Consider the following 16,412-nt stretch of genomic DNA (forward strand, 5'->3'; position numbering starts at 1 on the left):
GAAAGATATATGTATAGAACACAAACTGGGATGAGCTGCGATACGTGATGTAGTAAAATTATCGATCGAAAATAATGAATCGACAAATAAATAATTTCAACAAGTTCCGAGTGACATTGAAAATCGAAGAACGTCATTTTTTCGCCGATTCTAAATTCACCGTAATCTCAAGCTGCGTCGTTTTCGAATCGTTTCCGTGTATCTTATTCGCACCATATTCGATTCCGTCATTCGGCATTCCATTGTTTCAATATACGTCATAGCGTAAATTACCGTGCGTTATTTTTAGTCTCAGTTGAGATCTTTTTCATCGGTACGGGGCGAGTATTTCCCTTATGCCGTTTATTCCCGATTGGATAGATTACGTCACTATAACTATAGCAGAAGCAGCAGCAGCAGCAGCAGCGGGGTAACAGCGTTACATGTACCATATGTCAAGATGGCCGACTGCACAATCGATACGTAAACGTTAACATTATCATATAATATAGGTAATATCATCAGATTACATCGTCGGTATCCCCCTTCCCTCCCCCCCCCACTTTCATCTACCCCCGCCTCCTCCCCCCTGCCCCCGTCGCCTATAATTTCTTGTTCGTCAACCCCTTCGCCGCCTAGGAAAGTGCATCACGATCACATTCCTAGGAGTTGTCCTCTCGCACTTCTCGTTTTATCTCTCGACTCTGCGACGAGGTGCGACAAAATTGTTCCATTTTTTTTTGTAAAGCGATCGCATGATCGAAGATAAGTATGGGTGCGATTCAATAATTTTTTCGCAAACAATGACAAAAATATCCGAACAAATGTGAATATAATACCGTGTTCCGTTCGAGCTTCGGCTGTCGGAATTCCCCCGGTATCGTAGTGCGGAGGGCAGGCAGAGATCGTCGGATGAGGAACGAAGCGAGTCAAGTTCTGGGATGTCGAGTACGTCGAGTAGTGCGTCGAGTGCGCGGCGATGCGTGAATATACTTGGCGTGTCTCACGCGACGCTTGGAAGTCGAATAGCTTAGGGTACCTACCTACCTATAGTATAAAGGCAAACGCAAACCGCGCGCGCTTCCAACGCGACGCGCGATTCTTGATTCAATTCTACATAGGTAGGTAGGTAGGTAGGTAGGTGCTCTGTATATATATACACCTTATAGTCGGAGCTATTATAATCTACGAATAGCACAATATACGCTATATTTCATGTATTCCGAGCGTGATGAGTTACGACTATACCGATGGCAAAGTACGTAACGCCATCCGATTATTATAACACGTGTAAATGTTGCATAGTATTACGCTTCGAGTATACGTATGAAAAACTGTATTATATATGATAAATTTTTTTTTTCAACTTTCAATCACGAATCAATTTCACCGTCACGCACAAATATATAATATACCACCACACCGATTTTCGATATCAACTGATAAAGTTTATACGTACGCGTGCGCGAGGAATTCCTACACCTAAATACTCGTGTAATAAATGCGCAACACACTGTAGATATACGTGCGTGAAGAGTGCAGTACATGGGTATTACGTATACATTTGGATGTACGGTAAACGTACATGTAGCGCATGTTCTCCGATCCTGCGCGCGTGTGGATAAGGTGATCGTTACTTTTGACCAAAGCGGTGCAGGAGCGGGGGAGGAAGAGTGTTAAGTGTTGTTCGTCTTTGATTGACGCACGACTTAGCGCCAACTCCGTGCGAACAAAGTGCCGAGGCACGCGAACTTCGCAAACTATATGATATACACACACATACATATATTCATACACACTTACTAACGTACATATGTATAACCCGTGTACCTGCAATCGAATAAATACATAGAGATCCATAGACGCCCCGAAAACCGAGTCAAATATCGATCGTCGAGCTAATCGAAGCACGTGCTATTATCGCGTTGAAATTGTACGCGCGATCGGAATCCTGGATGAAATGATATACCATACGAGTAGCGAGGATACGTTCTCGCTGGACGTTCGAAGCGGGCGGTGGACCGGGGAGATTCGACCCTCGTCCGAAGGGCGATTCCAAGTTAAAAAGAGTACGTAAGCCGCGCGATATGGCGGAGGAGTACGAGGAGGACCGAGGGACCCGTGACCGCTCCGCCGCGTTTTCACGCCTTCGTTAGTTATGTAGGTCAGTATGACTAAAATAGGGAACAGAAATCGATGAGATGATGCACGTTATACGGCAGCACACAGTGTTTCATGCAAAACTACTGCAGGGCGCAGATGTGTATAACGAGCGTTGGGAAGTGATTAACATTTTGGCTGTATACGTCGTATCCGCATAGCAATAAATATACCGCGATTGATTTTGTCGCTATGATTAATAAGTTCGATCCGGTCCGCGACACCGCGGCTGCCTGATACGGAGACGAATAAGACTCGAGGACAGCCTCCCCTTTTCTCTTCCGCGGGTTTTTCAATTTGTTCGAATATACATCTTGATCGGGATAGGATGAATGGTGAGAATTTTGTGTATCGCGTCGAGGGCCTGGCGCCACCGTTTCGATGGGACGTACACAATAAAATAACATATCGCCTGAAAAGATAAATCTAGGGAGCCGGGGTCCTGAATATATATATATTCTTATATACGCAGCTTCAATCTGCTCTCGCACATCTCGCTCGTTCACGCTCGGTGACTTGCATTCGTCCGCGCCACCATATATATATAACGCCGGTCCTCCCTGCATCGGCGGTACTATATTATACACGAGGAGAACGGGCTCCTGATTACACGATTAAATATACTAGAGAGTTCGGTCCTTCGCGAACTCGATGTGTATCAAATAAATACATTTACGCTCATTTCTGATTCGTTACGCGGCACACGGCGATGAAGTACCTATATATATATATATCGGAGCGTAAATGAGAGAGCGGAGGTGAGGGAAGTTGATGAAGAATAAAGGAAGAGAAAAAAGTTCCGGTTTTCTTCGTTATTACGTATCGAAGAATATATACACAGACCCGTGATAACTTGAGCCGTGCTATAGGTACGATAGCGCGCGGGTAGGACGCGACACACAGCGCCATTTTAATCCTTCGTGTTTGTCTTTGTATTAATTATCTAGAATTAAGAACGCGGGAGGCAGCGGGAGCCGGATTACCTACGACTCCCTCCACTATTATTACTTATTGTGGATTATTAATTAGGGAGAATTACGTCACAGGACAAATACAATAATAATAATATACCCTCGTCGCGGTTATCTTTGCATCCGTACGTCTACCAATTTATATCAGCGACGAGGGACAACGAGGGCGAAAATTTCGAAAAATAAAAAAACGGACGAGCCGTGGCATAGAGAGCCCCGAGAATCGCGCGTTCGCGAGTGCCGATCGTTCCACACATATTACTACATCGAGCGATCCACGCATAATGGCCGTCCGTTCGTCAGTAGGAGACGAAAGCCTGTTTTTTCATCCCCAACTGATCCAATCGACACACATATCGAGGAATGAAAGAGCGTAAATATATGTAAGTATCCGTATACGTTGTACACGTAATAATACTGGAGGAGGTATAGCCGACGAGTATCAATATCAAAAGCATAACTATGACAATGGAAAAAAACCAACGTAGCTGCTGCCTTACGGCGGACCCTTGTTCGTTCGCTACGTAGACATCGTACAATGCGATGCGGGGTAGAGCTACTGTACTCCCTGCATAGAGAGCTACCATTACCGATCTACGCGTACGCGTATATATACGAGAGGCGCACGACTAGTAGCTCCTCCCGGTCCCCGAAGGACCCACAAAAAAAAGTTACGCAGGGGCAGCTGCCCCGCTCCGCGCGGCAACCGATACAATTGCATCCGAGAAAATAGTGGAGTAAAAAAGGGGCGAAGGAAAAATAAAACATCCCATCGAACGGATTAGGTATATCTATCCACGATATTCGTAGATCCTCGTATACCTGTTCCCCCTGTACACGTGTATATGCGAATGTTGAATTAAAATCGAGCGAATATTCACGTATCGCAGAGAAAATAGGGTGAAAAAAAAAGATCTGTCGAAACGAATATTTCGTTGCACGAGTGCGGAGCAAACCCATGCGATGTTTATCGCATTGCGAGAAAATGGGGAAAAAACGGAAGAAAATATTTAAGCACAAGTGCGTCGGCAGGAGTAGGTATATAAAAGTAAGTATATTTAGTGTAGCTGCATTCGAAGTGTGTAAGAGAGCGTTGTGTAGCGGCTATTATACGGGAGAGCCAATTAATCTATGCACAATTTATAATTAAATGGCTAATAGCGCATAGAATTACAGGCCAGGGCCGCACACTCCCACGCCATAACCCCGTCCCTATACGTGTAATTCCGCCGGTTGCGGCCTATGAATGTTATATTTCGTTTGAAATCCCCATTTATTGAGATATACGCACGGTGTATTTTCCAGGATACCCTCGACTGTATTATGAATAATAAATATAATAACGTTTAAAAATGTGCGTATACAATGTGATTAGAGTTTATAGCGAATAATATTGTGTACATGTATGCATGTATATGGAAGTGGGTATATACCCAGGTACACGGATAGAACTTTTCTCCGCGGATACCAATTAGAGACCGCAATTTTATATATATATATATATATATAGGTATATATACACGTAAAGCGCTATAAAGAGAGTTGATTGTTCATTTGACTTGGTTAGGCAAATTAATTAATATAATTGACGCGTCTCGTTAACCGGTAAGTCGCGCATACAAAGGAGCCGCATTACTGACTACGATTATTAGCTCCTATAGATGCAATTATATATTCCACATGGACGATACAATCTTTTGGCGCCCGTTTCACGCTGTAACACTCGGGTCAACAGTTTCAACTTCCGCGATATATCAACTATTATTCCGCCTCTCGTTCTATACGCGAACGCATGGCATATATACCTACGCGCGATCTATACATCGACATCACGGGGATACATTTACTCGGGATTCTCGCCAATTTCATTACTTCGATTCATCGTATATACAACAACAACGATTGTATAACGATGAAGAAATTTCGACGATCGAAGATCTACTTCGTTTCTTTCGTCGTGTGAGGCGATCTCGCGATTCTTGCAAGCTTTGCATCTCGGACCGGACGTTGCGATCCTACGGTTGCACGAGCTTGAGAATCGCGACCGCGAAAATTCAAGGAATTTTTCTTATGCGGCCCCGAGTTGCTAAAGTCCACGTGCACTGCGTACTCTCGATATACTCGTGCCTCGTCTGTATACCGCGAATAGGACCGGTGTACAAACGTCGAGCGAAAGAGTCGCGATATCGCGTGGAGTCGTTCAGTTCCGGAGGAAAAAGAGGAGGAATCCGGAAGTGGCGGAGAGCGGACCGTACGGGCCGACGGTCCGCGGTGCTCTGATGCGCCTGTGACTTCCAGTTGGATTATTCGTATCCCTCTGTCCCTACGCAGAGTTCCCTTCCCCTTTTTCTCTCTCACACTCGCACACCGTTCAATTCTATCCGACTCGCTTTCTCTCACCCGCGCTGGAATCCGTTTCCGTTCCGAGTGCCACTGCGCAACGGACCGACTGCTAAACTATTGCCCGACTGTACAAACGCGAACGTCCCGTCCCGCGTCGAGATTCGCACCTCGGATGTCGCGAAAACGAAAAAGGCAAAATCGGACTTATGAGATGGGGAAAATAAAACAAGTACGAGCAACCGCTCGCATCGGGCGAATATATCGCAATGAAAAATGTATATTGCTGCAGTGTTCGCGCACAACGATGCGGTTATATCTCACTCGGTTCCGGAGAGTGCGGTGGTCTAAAAGGAAGCCGCTCGAGTTGATGAAGAATCATCCCCGCGAAACGTAACTCCCGACCATACGGAATAACGTGTTTAATTCGTAGCTGCAATTCGCGCTCAACGAGGTGTGTTACCGATTCTAGATTTAATCTCGTTTCGCGATATCGTGCGTACTTTGTAAGAAAATGATAGGCCGCACGTACGTACGTACGCCGCTGGTTTAATAATCGCGAGCTACGAAACGAAGACAAAATATATACGGCCAGGAAACGCGTATCTCGGTGTAGGTACCGCGCGCCGCGCGGCGTACGGGACTCGGGGAGTTTTGCTCCCGGTGCCGAATCCCCCTGTCGTTCCGTTTACCATTACGTTTCGTCGTCTGTTGGCTGCAGCGGCAGCAACGGCAGCGACGTGCCGTCTGCTATAATATACACGGGCGGGTGGGTCGGTTCGTCGGTTTGTACTACAACCGAGGGGGGAATTCATTGAGAGAAACTCCGGTGAAAGAGACACCTGTTGGCAGGGTTTGCGGTGACAATATACCGTCGTGTATATACCTATACAGATACGTATGCGATGTGGTTCCAAGTCACTAATAGAAATCCTCCGACTTTGGCACGCGCCTCTTTTATATTATTACGACGTGTTACATACTGTATTAAAAGCGCGCGCGCGCGCTATCGTCTTCGTGTAACCGATGCAGCGGCCAACCTACATACTTCGTTTTCCGCTAACCGCTGCGCGCAATTGCGTGATTTTTCAAATTAGATTATATACAATTCTCATCGTATATGCGCTTAATGGTCGTGAAGAATTTTTGTGCGATACTCGAATATAATTGCTCCGAATTCTCAACGTTCTTTCCTCCACACACCGTGTAATACCTACTACCGGGTACACACTGGCTAGATATCAATCGTAACGATCTTAATGAGATTTTGGAAGGATGAAATGTGAATGAAACCACACAATATATAATACAGATCAGTAGTCGCGTACAAGGTTCGCCGGCTAGAAAGCGAACACTGTCGTGAATCCGTCTGCGTGTTTGAATATGGATCGGATCGATGATCGGCAGCGATGCGGATAAGCGATCTGGACATTCGTAGCATTTTTATTACCTAAAATCATCGCGGGGGGGATTCTCGAGTGATAAATACTCGCACATTTGTATACAGTAAGGTATACATATGTATATCAAAGCGATTATACACGTGCAGATGATGCGAGCTTTGGAATATCGGTATCAAAAGGGCTTAAAAAGGTTTTCGCCGAAGATGAACTGCTGCCCAGAGGCGACACCTGGTAGCGCGTACACGGCATATCTGCATTAATATATGCGAAGATCGGTTGGCTTCCGTTTCGTGTGTACGCATGTGATATATAATGTAGCTGCCACGTAATGTAGCAACCGGTTAAAAACAATTACGACATCCGTTGCGTACGTGTGCGTCTCTACTCGACGACGCTGGTGCAGTCGCTTGTCGCCTAATAGCGCGTGATTTTTTTTTTTTTCTATTTTCCATCATCCTCCGTTCGTCGTCGATCGAGAATTTTTCACGGTCGTCTCGCCGGTGGTCTCGTCGTTAATTCTACCGGACGAGATAGGACGACTCGACAACGATTCGATTCGCGAATTCGTTGAAAAAAAGCGTCTTACCTGGCGGTGGTGCAGTCCCTGTACAGCACGTCGAAGTCCTTGCAGCTGAGTAGTTTGCAGCGATTAACGCCGGGTTGGATAGCTCCGAGTCCACGTAGGATCCTTACTTGTTCGACGTTGCAAACAAGGGGTACGATATCGAGCCTCTTGAGCTTAGTGTAAACCGTGTGGAGTCCGCCGACGAGATGTTTCAGGAATAATTCGAAGGCTTGCGGGAGACAGAGCATCGTGTCGCCTCCGATGATGAACGCGGCTACTTTCTGCCCCCTGTAATCCACCAATTTGCACTCGTTCGCGGTCGGATCGCTCGAGCTTATCGGGGGTGGACTGTTGTAGGATCTGGGCGGCAGTACCGCGTGATGTGCGGCCATTAGTTCGAGCGGCGATCCGTGATGTCCACCGAGCATTCCTCCCAGCTGACCCAGGAGTCCCAGGCCCGGCGGTGGTAATCCCGGCATTCGAGGAACCATTCCCGGAGGAGCTCCCGGACCTCCTCCAGCCGACAAGGGAGGCGGACTCAACGGTATTCCCTGAGGAGGCGATCCTCTCGTGGGTGACCCCGGGGTCGGTACACCTCTGTGCTGATTTTGTTGTTGCTGCTGCTGCTGTTGTTGCTGCTCGCGTATTTGCTCGCGGATCTGATCCCTCGGATGCGATTGCTGGTGGGACTGCGGGGCCTGATGCTGCTGGGAACCGTGGTGCTGCTGTTGAGGTTGACTACTCTGATTCGATGGACTGTGCGCTGGATGCTTAGGGCTACCAGTGACTGGGCTGGCGCGACTGCTGTGTTCAGAGGAACTGTCCATCGCTCCGTGGTCCATGGGTTGTGCGACACACTCCGCTCCGACGTACTTCCGATTAGGTTGTACTACGACGAACTGTGAAAATCCTCTCGACACTCGACAGTTTCGAAGTATTATTCGTTTCTCTTTTCTTTTTTTTTCTACCTGTCGATTATACCTTCGCGCTACACTTCTATCTGATTACTGCATGTCGGTTGGTAGTTGATACGACACGTACGTATACATCACATATACACAATAGAATTATACAAAGTTTTTTTTTGTTTTTATTTTTTCGTCAGTTTATATATCTCAGTTTTGACGGATACGTGACATCATATTTATTCGCGTCCCCGCGGCACCGCGATCGCCTCAGGATCGGGGGGATGACGATTCACACGAGTTCTCGTAACATTTGTGCAACTGGAACAAGTGGGCTGCACACCGTGTGCAATGATTATCGTAGGTGCAGATTATGATTTTGACGTTTAAATTCCACAAACTGAGATAAGCCTAGGTGTAATTTTGAAGACCCCGTGGGTACGCACTGCAATTTATATTTATATCTGAACACGTCGTTGTCACTGTATGCTTGTTACTCCGAAAATTGTCTGCACTGTCACTCGATATTAACGATCATATCTACGAATGCCTGGCGTATAGAGTTCACTGGTCGTGTCGAAAACTTGGCTGGTTTAAAAAAAAGTCCGAACAATCACCCAATTGACGCCTTCGACGTATATATCGATGTGATTATACCGCACTGTGTTTAACAAAAGTATATATTATCATGCTGCACGTATACGTGAACGCGACGACGAATTGGAAACACTTCGCGTTATATATTTTACCCGATCTTCGACGTTTGTCAATTTGGAATATATGTAGTTCGAAATCGAATTCGAAATCGGATCGACTCGTCCCGATCGAGGGATGGGATCGTACTGCAGAAGCGATTCCGGCGACACGCGTTGTTCACCTGAATATAATTTCGGGGATGATATTCGTATTCGGTTCAATAAATCGCGAATGTAAATTAAAACCGGAAACTGGTTATTGCACGAAAGCGAATGCAGCTTGTAACTGAGAAGAGCCCGCTTCCTAAATACGATCACGTCTCGCGCGTTGTTTAATGTTCGTAAAGATTAGGAAAACTGTACGCGGAAACGGCGGGGTTTTGGAAACGTCGACGGAACCCGTACGCAGGAACGCGTCGCTCGTTCTCAAAGTAGCAGCCGCTCGCTGGCAGTCCAGTTGGGAGTATTTCCCTTCCCCAGTCACAGATGTAATAAATAAAAACATCAGTTGGAGCCCTTGGCCGGGGAGTGTGGGCGGGGTGAGCGCGCAGCCTGTTCCCGATTGGTCGAGGATCGGCGGCCCTCTTGCCCTCCAGTTGGTTCACGTGATCGTTTCCCTCCCGGCCACGCCCCCTCCCCGTCGAGCCGATCAATCCCCCACCTGGAGAGGAACGAATGCCGACTCGTAGGGGAAACGGCGGAACGGAGAGGGGATCGAGACCGGGACTCGGGCGACGACGCCAAGTGTTTTGCGGGACGACGGCCTTTCGGGGGATGGCGCCCCCCACACCCGCCGCGGGTTCACCTTTTTTTTTCCCTCACCCGCTCCGCGCCCTCCCGCGCGACGACTTCTTCTGTCTCTCAACGCGGCACCAAAGAATGTCGTCCGCGTTCGAATCGATACACCTCGGGGCGCTCTTCGTCCTGCCACCCCTTTGCCCCCGCCCCCGTTTCTACCCCCTTTTTTCTCATTCCACCTCCCTTGTCGTTGTCGTTCTCGTTGTCGTTCTGCCCCGACAGTCTGCAAGCCCACCCGCCCTCCTTCCTCCGTCTATAGCTGCCGGTACCTCACCATCGGCATTATTCCTATTTTATATATACACGTACTCGCACGTATGTAAGGTACGTGCATACCTACCTACCGCCGCCTCCGTATACCTTAATATCTGTATGTGCTCCCACGGCAGCTATGCCGACTACCGTGCGACCTGTACTTCGCTCGAATTAACAACGTTCCTCGATGATGCGTCGTGCCTTTATCCGGCTAGTTGCACAGCCTCCGGCATCCACCGCCGAAGTGTCGATCCCAAGCTATAACTTCCATATATCTCTACTTTTTCTCCTCGTCCTCGCATTCGCTCGATTGCAAACATCCATACCGGTGCAACGCAGAGAGTTTGTTCGCTCCAATTTTCATTGAGGTACCGCGCAGTTGGACATTGGAAATATTCAACTGTGGAAATATCCAACTGTGCGTATACCGCGGCGCAGCGCATGTCGGGAAATGTGAAAGTTATACAATTTTTATTGAATGTCTGCAGTAATTGTATACCCATTACGGGGTCGTAATTGAAGAGATCTGTGTAACATAACAACTGTGATTCGTAGAAAATGTCGATTTTCAATTGTCAATCAAACGTATAATTGCCGTTCAACAGGTGTGCCGGAAACATTATATCCCAGCAGACTGCAGCCACATATATCGGGCCAACTTCCACGAATGCTGTATACTCTCATCGCGCTACTATGCTGCTGCTGCTGCTGCTGCTGCTGCTGCTGCCGTCTCCACAAGTGTCGTATTTGTTGTGAAACTGATATCATTTGCAGCACAAATCCTATACAGTGTGCCCTCTTCCGTACTGCAGTATTATGTATCCTCACAGCCTACCCGCATACGATATATACACGTATGCATAAATCCCCCGAAACGTGCGTCCGACTCGAGACGAGCTCTTGAAACATCCGCATCTGAACCGCTCTGTCCTGCGGCAGATGCGGTTCGCACGTGCATCCACGTTAATTTCCAACCTGCTCCATAAGGACCAGTAAGTTGACCGATACACAATACTCGAATCCGACGTTCATTTTACTCGGAAATCAACACCCGATCGCTCCCTAATTACAACCGGATGTGACATATCTCCTCGCCGGAAGTGTGCCTCTCGAATCATGCATTCTATAGTTCATACCATAGCATGCACGATTCGACGGATACGATTGTTTTCCCCCTAAGCATTCGACACATCTTGCGACGATCGAAGGCGCGGATCGCGCGTACGAGTGATGCGTGCGGCTGCGATGGGATAAATCGGACGCACATACGCGTATAATAGTCGCGGGGGAGTCAGTCGGAGCATAGCTGAGTCCCCTCTTTTTCCTGGGCACCCCGTCGAACGTTTTACTCCCGCGACGACGAACTGCGATGCGTCGGTCGTATCCCGTCGCGCGACCCTTCGGCCCCCTCGTCGTCCCGGTGACCCAGATCCGCGAGGAGTAGAGACCCTCCTCGTTGTGCCGTACCTACGGCTACACGCGGTATAACCGTACACAGCTGATCCCTTGACCTCGCACAACCCCCGAAACATCACCGGACCCTCTCTCCGCAACACACTCCGCATATCGCTCGGAGCATCGCGCTATCAATGCTGCAGTCGATATTACAATACCTAGGTATACTCTTATAATCCAGATGTACAAACCAGCTATAATATGCGCTGCAGCCCTTTTACACCTACTACTGCTGCTGGACGAAATTGCGCTCGAAAATTTATGCGGATCCTAGAATAATTCGATGCGCATATATGTTGCACATACACGAAGCGTATATGTATGATAATCCATAATTCATTGTGAGATCTGTCTTTTTACCTGCACACATCTCTATAGATTATAACTGCATGGCCGCGGATCGTCGATCATCTCCTGATAGATGATCTCACATCCCACATACTTCAACGTACAACGTCGCGGTGCCTGTGTAATAAGAAAGGAGAGAGAGACAAAGAGACGGAAACTAGCTGAGAAGATTATGATATATTAAGAGCTAGGGTGAACTTTTCGGCGTTGACCAGAAAGACCTGCATGCTGCAGCCACTATATATGCCCCCAATTAGTGGAATTAATACCGGATAATCAGAGAGACAACCATACACAATACACCCGCGTCGGTTTACATATGCGTACCTTGTGTATACATATGTGCATTGCACACAGACGCAACGTATATCTTTATTCCATCTAATGTACGATGCGATCCTTTTCACGATGACCGATGACCGATAACCCGTGTAACCTTGTCAACTTGTTACAGTCGCTCTTCGACACCTTGCCATACCTTGGTACGTAACGTCGGTTAGACGTATAACCATGTCGCATATCCTGGAATATATCGATGCGTATACCTGTCACGTACATTATGGATATATTTACACGTTCTTATACGACGTTATTAATCCATGGTACGCGTGAATTGATAATTATATTGCAATACACGTAATATTCGTCTCGATTTTCGATGTGCTGATATACCCAGGTATAACGATATCATGATATATGTATATAATCGTGACTAATTCTCTTCGGAGCCATATGTATATATGCAACGTATCAAAAAATTTCAGCACGATCATGTATGTGCGTACGCATACGTTGCACGTATGTTAACTCTCGGCCGGCATATACATACAGATGATATAACATAGCGCGTTCATCTCTCATCCTGCCGCAGCATAGGCGGTGCAACACTACCGCGATGCACCCCTCGAAATAATTGACGTATATACGCAAGTGCATCTATATGTATGCGCCAATTACGAATCGTAGGGTTAGAATGTACGGTATATATACCATGATCTATATAGGAGCCGGTAGCATACAAACGGAAGCTGGACGGCAGCTTATAAGCTGCGACTATATACACGCGTATATCTCATGCTGCTCTAACGATCCTCATTGATAAGCATCGTCTCCGGCACAATAGCCAAGATTTTATAATTCATGAATCGCGAAAGCAATATATATAATACCTGGCGATTAATCTGTACATGAATGCGTACACCGTACAGCCCCAACGTGAACGTGCTGCATACTGTTTTCCGCACACAGGTATACCTATACGTGCGCAAATAGGATTATGATTCATATATTTTTGATGTCATGTACAAAAAAAACATAGGTACCCGATCATTGCGAACGAATCAACTCGTTCTATGCAATGAATTTTTTTCTATAATTTCAACTTCGAAGACGTTGAAATTTCTCAATTCTCGAACAGACGATCATTGGACAGAAATATGGAAACTCTCGTATACATATTTTCGAATGGGTTCGATATCGGGGGTACAGGTATTCATATGTTGTACGTAACGTGTAACGTGGAACAAGAGTTTGCCGGGTGATTACACGATAGAAAAATGCGCAGCAGCAGCGCAGCAGCACCGGCAGCGACGTTATATTGTGGAGTAGTCAGTGTTACCTATTCGTAATCGAGTTTCACCCTCGCCCTGGCCGCTACATGTGCAGCGGGCTATCTGTTTTATTTATCCGATAACGTGCCATTATGATTCCGGTCGACGGGTGTCCGTAACCATGTGTGTACCCGTGTACAACGAATTGCTATTTATTATAATAATGCCCGTTACACACGTATATCCACGTGTTCGGAGAGTTTGATAATTACCTTCGGTGTATATAGACGCGCGGTTGAAAAAAACGAAATTCATGTGCTACACGACCGCGCACGCAAAATTAGATCGCATTTATACATGTGTTACATGCTCATATGTATACGCCCGTGCACAATTACAGATATAATAATTCAATCGAATTATAACGAGATTAGATTATCATATATACATAGATGTGTACGTATGTGTGTATGTCTATTTACTAGTCCTTTATCAAAATGCGCGTTTGCCTTATAGAGCAATTTGCAGCGGCGATTGTTGAGGAAAACTATATAATTATTATAAAATTATAAGGCGGGGAGGTGAAAACGCGTCTTTAACGACATAGGATACGTATACGTGTATACGAGTAACATAATATACCGGGTGACGTTTCTCCAGGCTGCTAAATGCATTATAGAAAGCTAATTTTAATATGGCACAATAGCCTGCACGCCAAACGAGCACTGCACGCATTATATCGGCCTATGGATGAATTTTGTTTCTGCAAGAAGAAATATTGTCTCGATGCAACGTGAACCAATTTTCTTGCCTACGGATTTCGCGAACGAAAGGGAAGTTGAGAAAACAAAAATATACGATTCGGGGACCGGGAGATTTTCATACGGCCTGATTTTTAACGGTTCAATTTCGGCGTACAGCTATACTTTTTATAAATAATTACACGGACCAACATCCAAAACTTTACCGCGCCATTACGAACGGGAAGACAATCGGGTTGACACCGCGTGATGGATGTCCTACTACGCTGCTGCGGAACCTCGTAGTATATACCCTCCCCCCCTCAGTTTTCCCGCCAATAAAGCCCATTGTAAATGCGAACTATTCAAAGTATTAGACTACCCTGATGCCAACAATCACTCGTTCAGTCATCGCGCTGACGCGTCGTAATCCTTTCACGGTTCAAATTTGCATTCAAATCGCTTAGGCAAAGTATGTGGATCTTTATTTTGTTATTTATTTTTTCACTTTCATTGGTTTTTTGTTTTTTTCTTCTATTTCGCGTATACCCACTCTTCTTCGTTTATCGCTCATCCATCGTTTTCGATTAATAATTATTCGCGAGGGGCACGGAGGGCACGTGAGGCGGATGTATTGTATAGAATTGTGTATGAATATGATATCACGTTTTGTCGAACGTTGAATCCAAGGCGGCGATGGTGACGTCGTAATTATATATCCCCTGCACGACTGTATTTATCCCATCGATATATATGTATATATATATTACATCGTCATCTCTCTATACGTCATTACAATATACGGTTTATTATCATATATATTTTTCCATCATCCTGTGCGGTGCAGCACCCATAGAAACTCGATAAAACTTGACGTCGCCTACTTTGGTGTAATATACCTAATATCGTTGAATAGTGTGTAACGCGTCGGTTTGACGCTCCATAAAATTTTTATGATTCTATTACACCGACAACGTGATTATAAATCTAACGGTTCTACTTCATAATCGTACAACGCTATTGTATATACGGTATTTTACACGCCGCTCAGCCCAGCAATTGCTTCGATGTACAGTAATATCGTCAACCAGCTGAATTATATATACGTGGTCTCGAAAATCTGCAGCTGGGTAGAAATGAGGGATGCTTTCGCAGAAGAGAAAAGAGAGAAAGAAAGTAACACGCAAAGATCATCCGACAATGAGCTTCGAACTCGTTCGGCCTGCAGCAGATACTCGTGCCTCCGTAGGAAAATATTATTTTTATGTCGGCAGATATTCCTGCAGCGGTGGAGCCCTGCAGACGCCGCGATAAAAGACACGGCGTTATTATAACCCGCGCGCTATATGCTTGAGTAGCGAAACTTTCGTTCTATAGCTGCGCACGAGTATATGCATTCAGAATATCCAATATTAATATTTGGACAAAATCTAATCTCCGTTATAATCGCACGTAGAAAACTAGTTAGACGCACGAAGAACGGCCCCAATTTTAAACTCAGGTCTGTCCCAATATGATGGATGGTCTTTTTGTACACCTAATGCCAGTGATCCCTCGCAGATGTAACGTTAAATGTAACGTATGCCGCCGAATATCATATGTATATATGTGTGCACGTATGTAACAATCCATACATACCCATATACTTGGTACATATGTACACCCTCTAATACATGCGTTACATACATTACACTTAACGTGCACGTATTAGATATATGCGGCTGCTGCAACCCCTTCATCTTCCCGATGGTTGATCGACGATTAAGTAGATTGGACAGATTATTTTCCATTCAGATTATATTCGCGTGAATTTTAAACGCCGTTGTCACCGAGCTTTCCTGTAACGTTATACCTCTCGGAATTGTAAGAGTTATAATTGTGGTTGTATATGCCTATACGTCTTCTCATCTATTATATTTCTCGGCACGATGCGTACGTTCATCCCTAAATACGAGGATAGGTCGACATTGTGTACCATCTATATATACATTGATAATGATAACGAGAGATTATAACGAGACGTGAACCTCGAGTGGCGGTAGCAGTCAGCAGGTATATAGCAGCGTATACCTATAAGCTACTTACACGGCTAGGCGGAGCCGAAGGTAGGTAGGTAGGTAGGTAGGTACGTTGTAGATATCCATACTGTACATACCTACGTACATCGTATACCTACGCGGTATAAGGTAGACTTTAAGTTTGCACGACGCAGCCAAGAGACGCGCGATCCGGCACGATCAGGTAGAAC

At 45.9% G+C, this 16,412-nt stretch overlaps 1 protein-coding gene across 5 annotated transcripts in view; it reads right to left on the bottom strand.

The window, feature by feature from the left end:
• The window catches only part of LOC105684547 (dachshund homolog 2), a 182,984-nt gene extending 173,498 nt beyond the window's left edge, over positions 1–9,486 (bottom strand). For all 5 annotated transcript variants that reach the window (XM_048651403.1, XM_048651402.1, XM_048651401.1 and 2 more), the window contains exon 1: positions 7,440–9,486. In XM_048651403.1, the coding sequence (XP_048507360.1) occupies positions 7,440–8,260 (821 nt within the window). In that variant the 5' untranslated portion in view covers positions 8,261–9,486. The remainder of the gene's footprint in view (positions 1–7,439) is intronic.
• Positions 9,487–16,412: the final 6,926 nt, after the last annotated feature.

The sequence above is a fragment of the Athalia rosae genome, chromosome 2 (assembly GCF_917208135.1).
Source record: "Athalia rosae chromosome 2, iyAthRosa1.1, whole genome shotgun sequence".
Taxonomy (NCBI): domain Eukaryota; kingdom Metazoa; phylum Arthropoda; class Insecta; order Hymenoptera; family Athaliidae; genus Athalia; species Athalia rosae.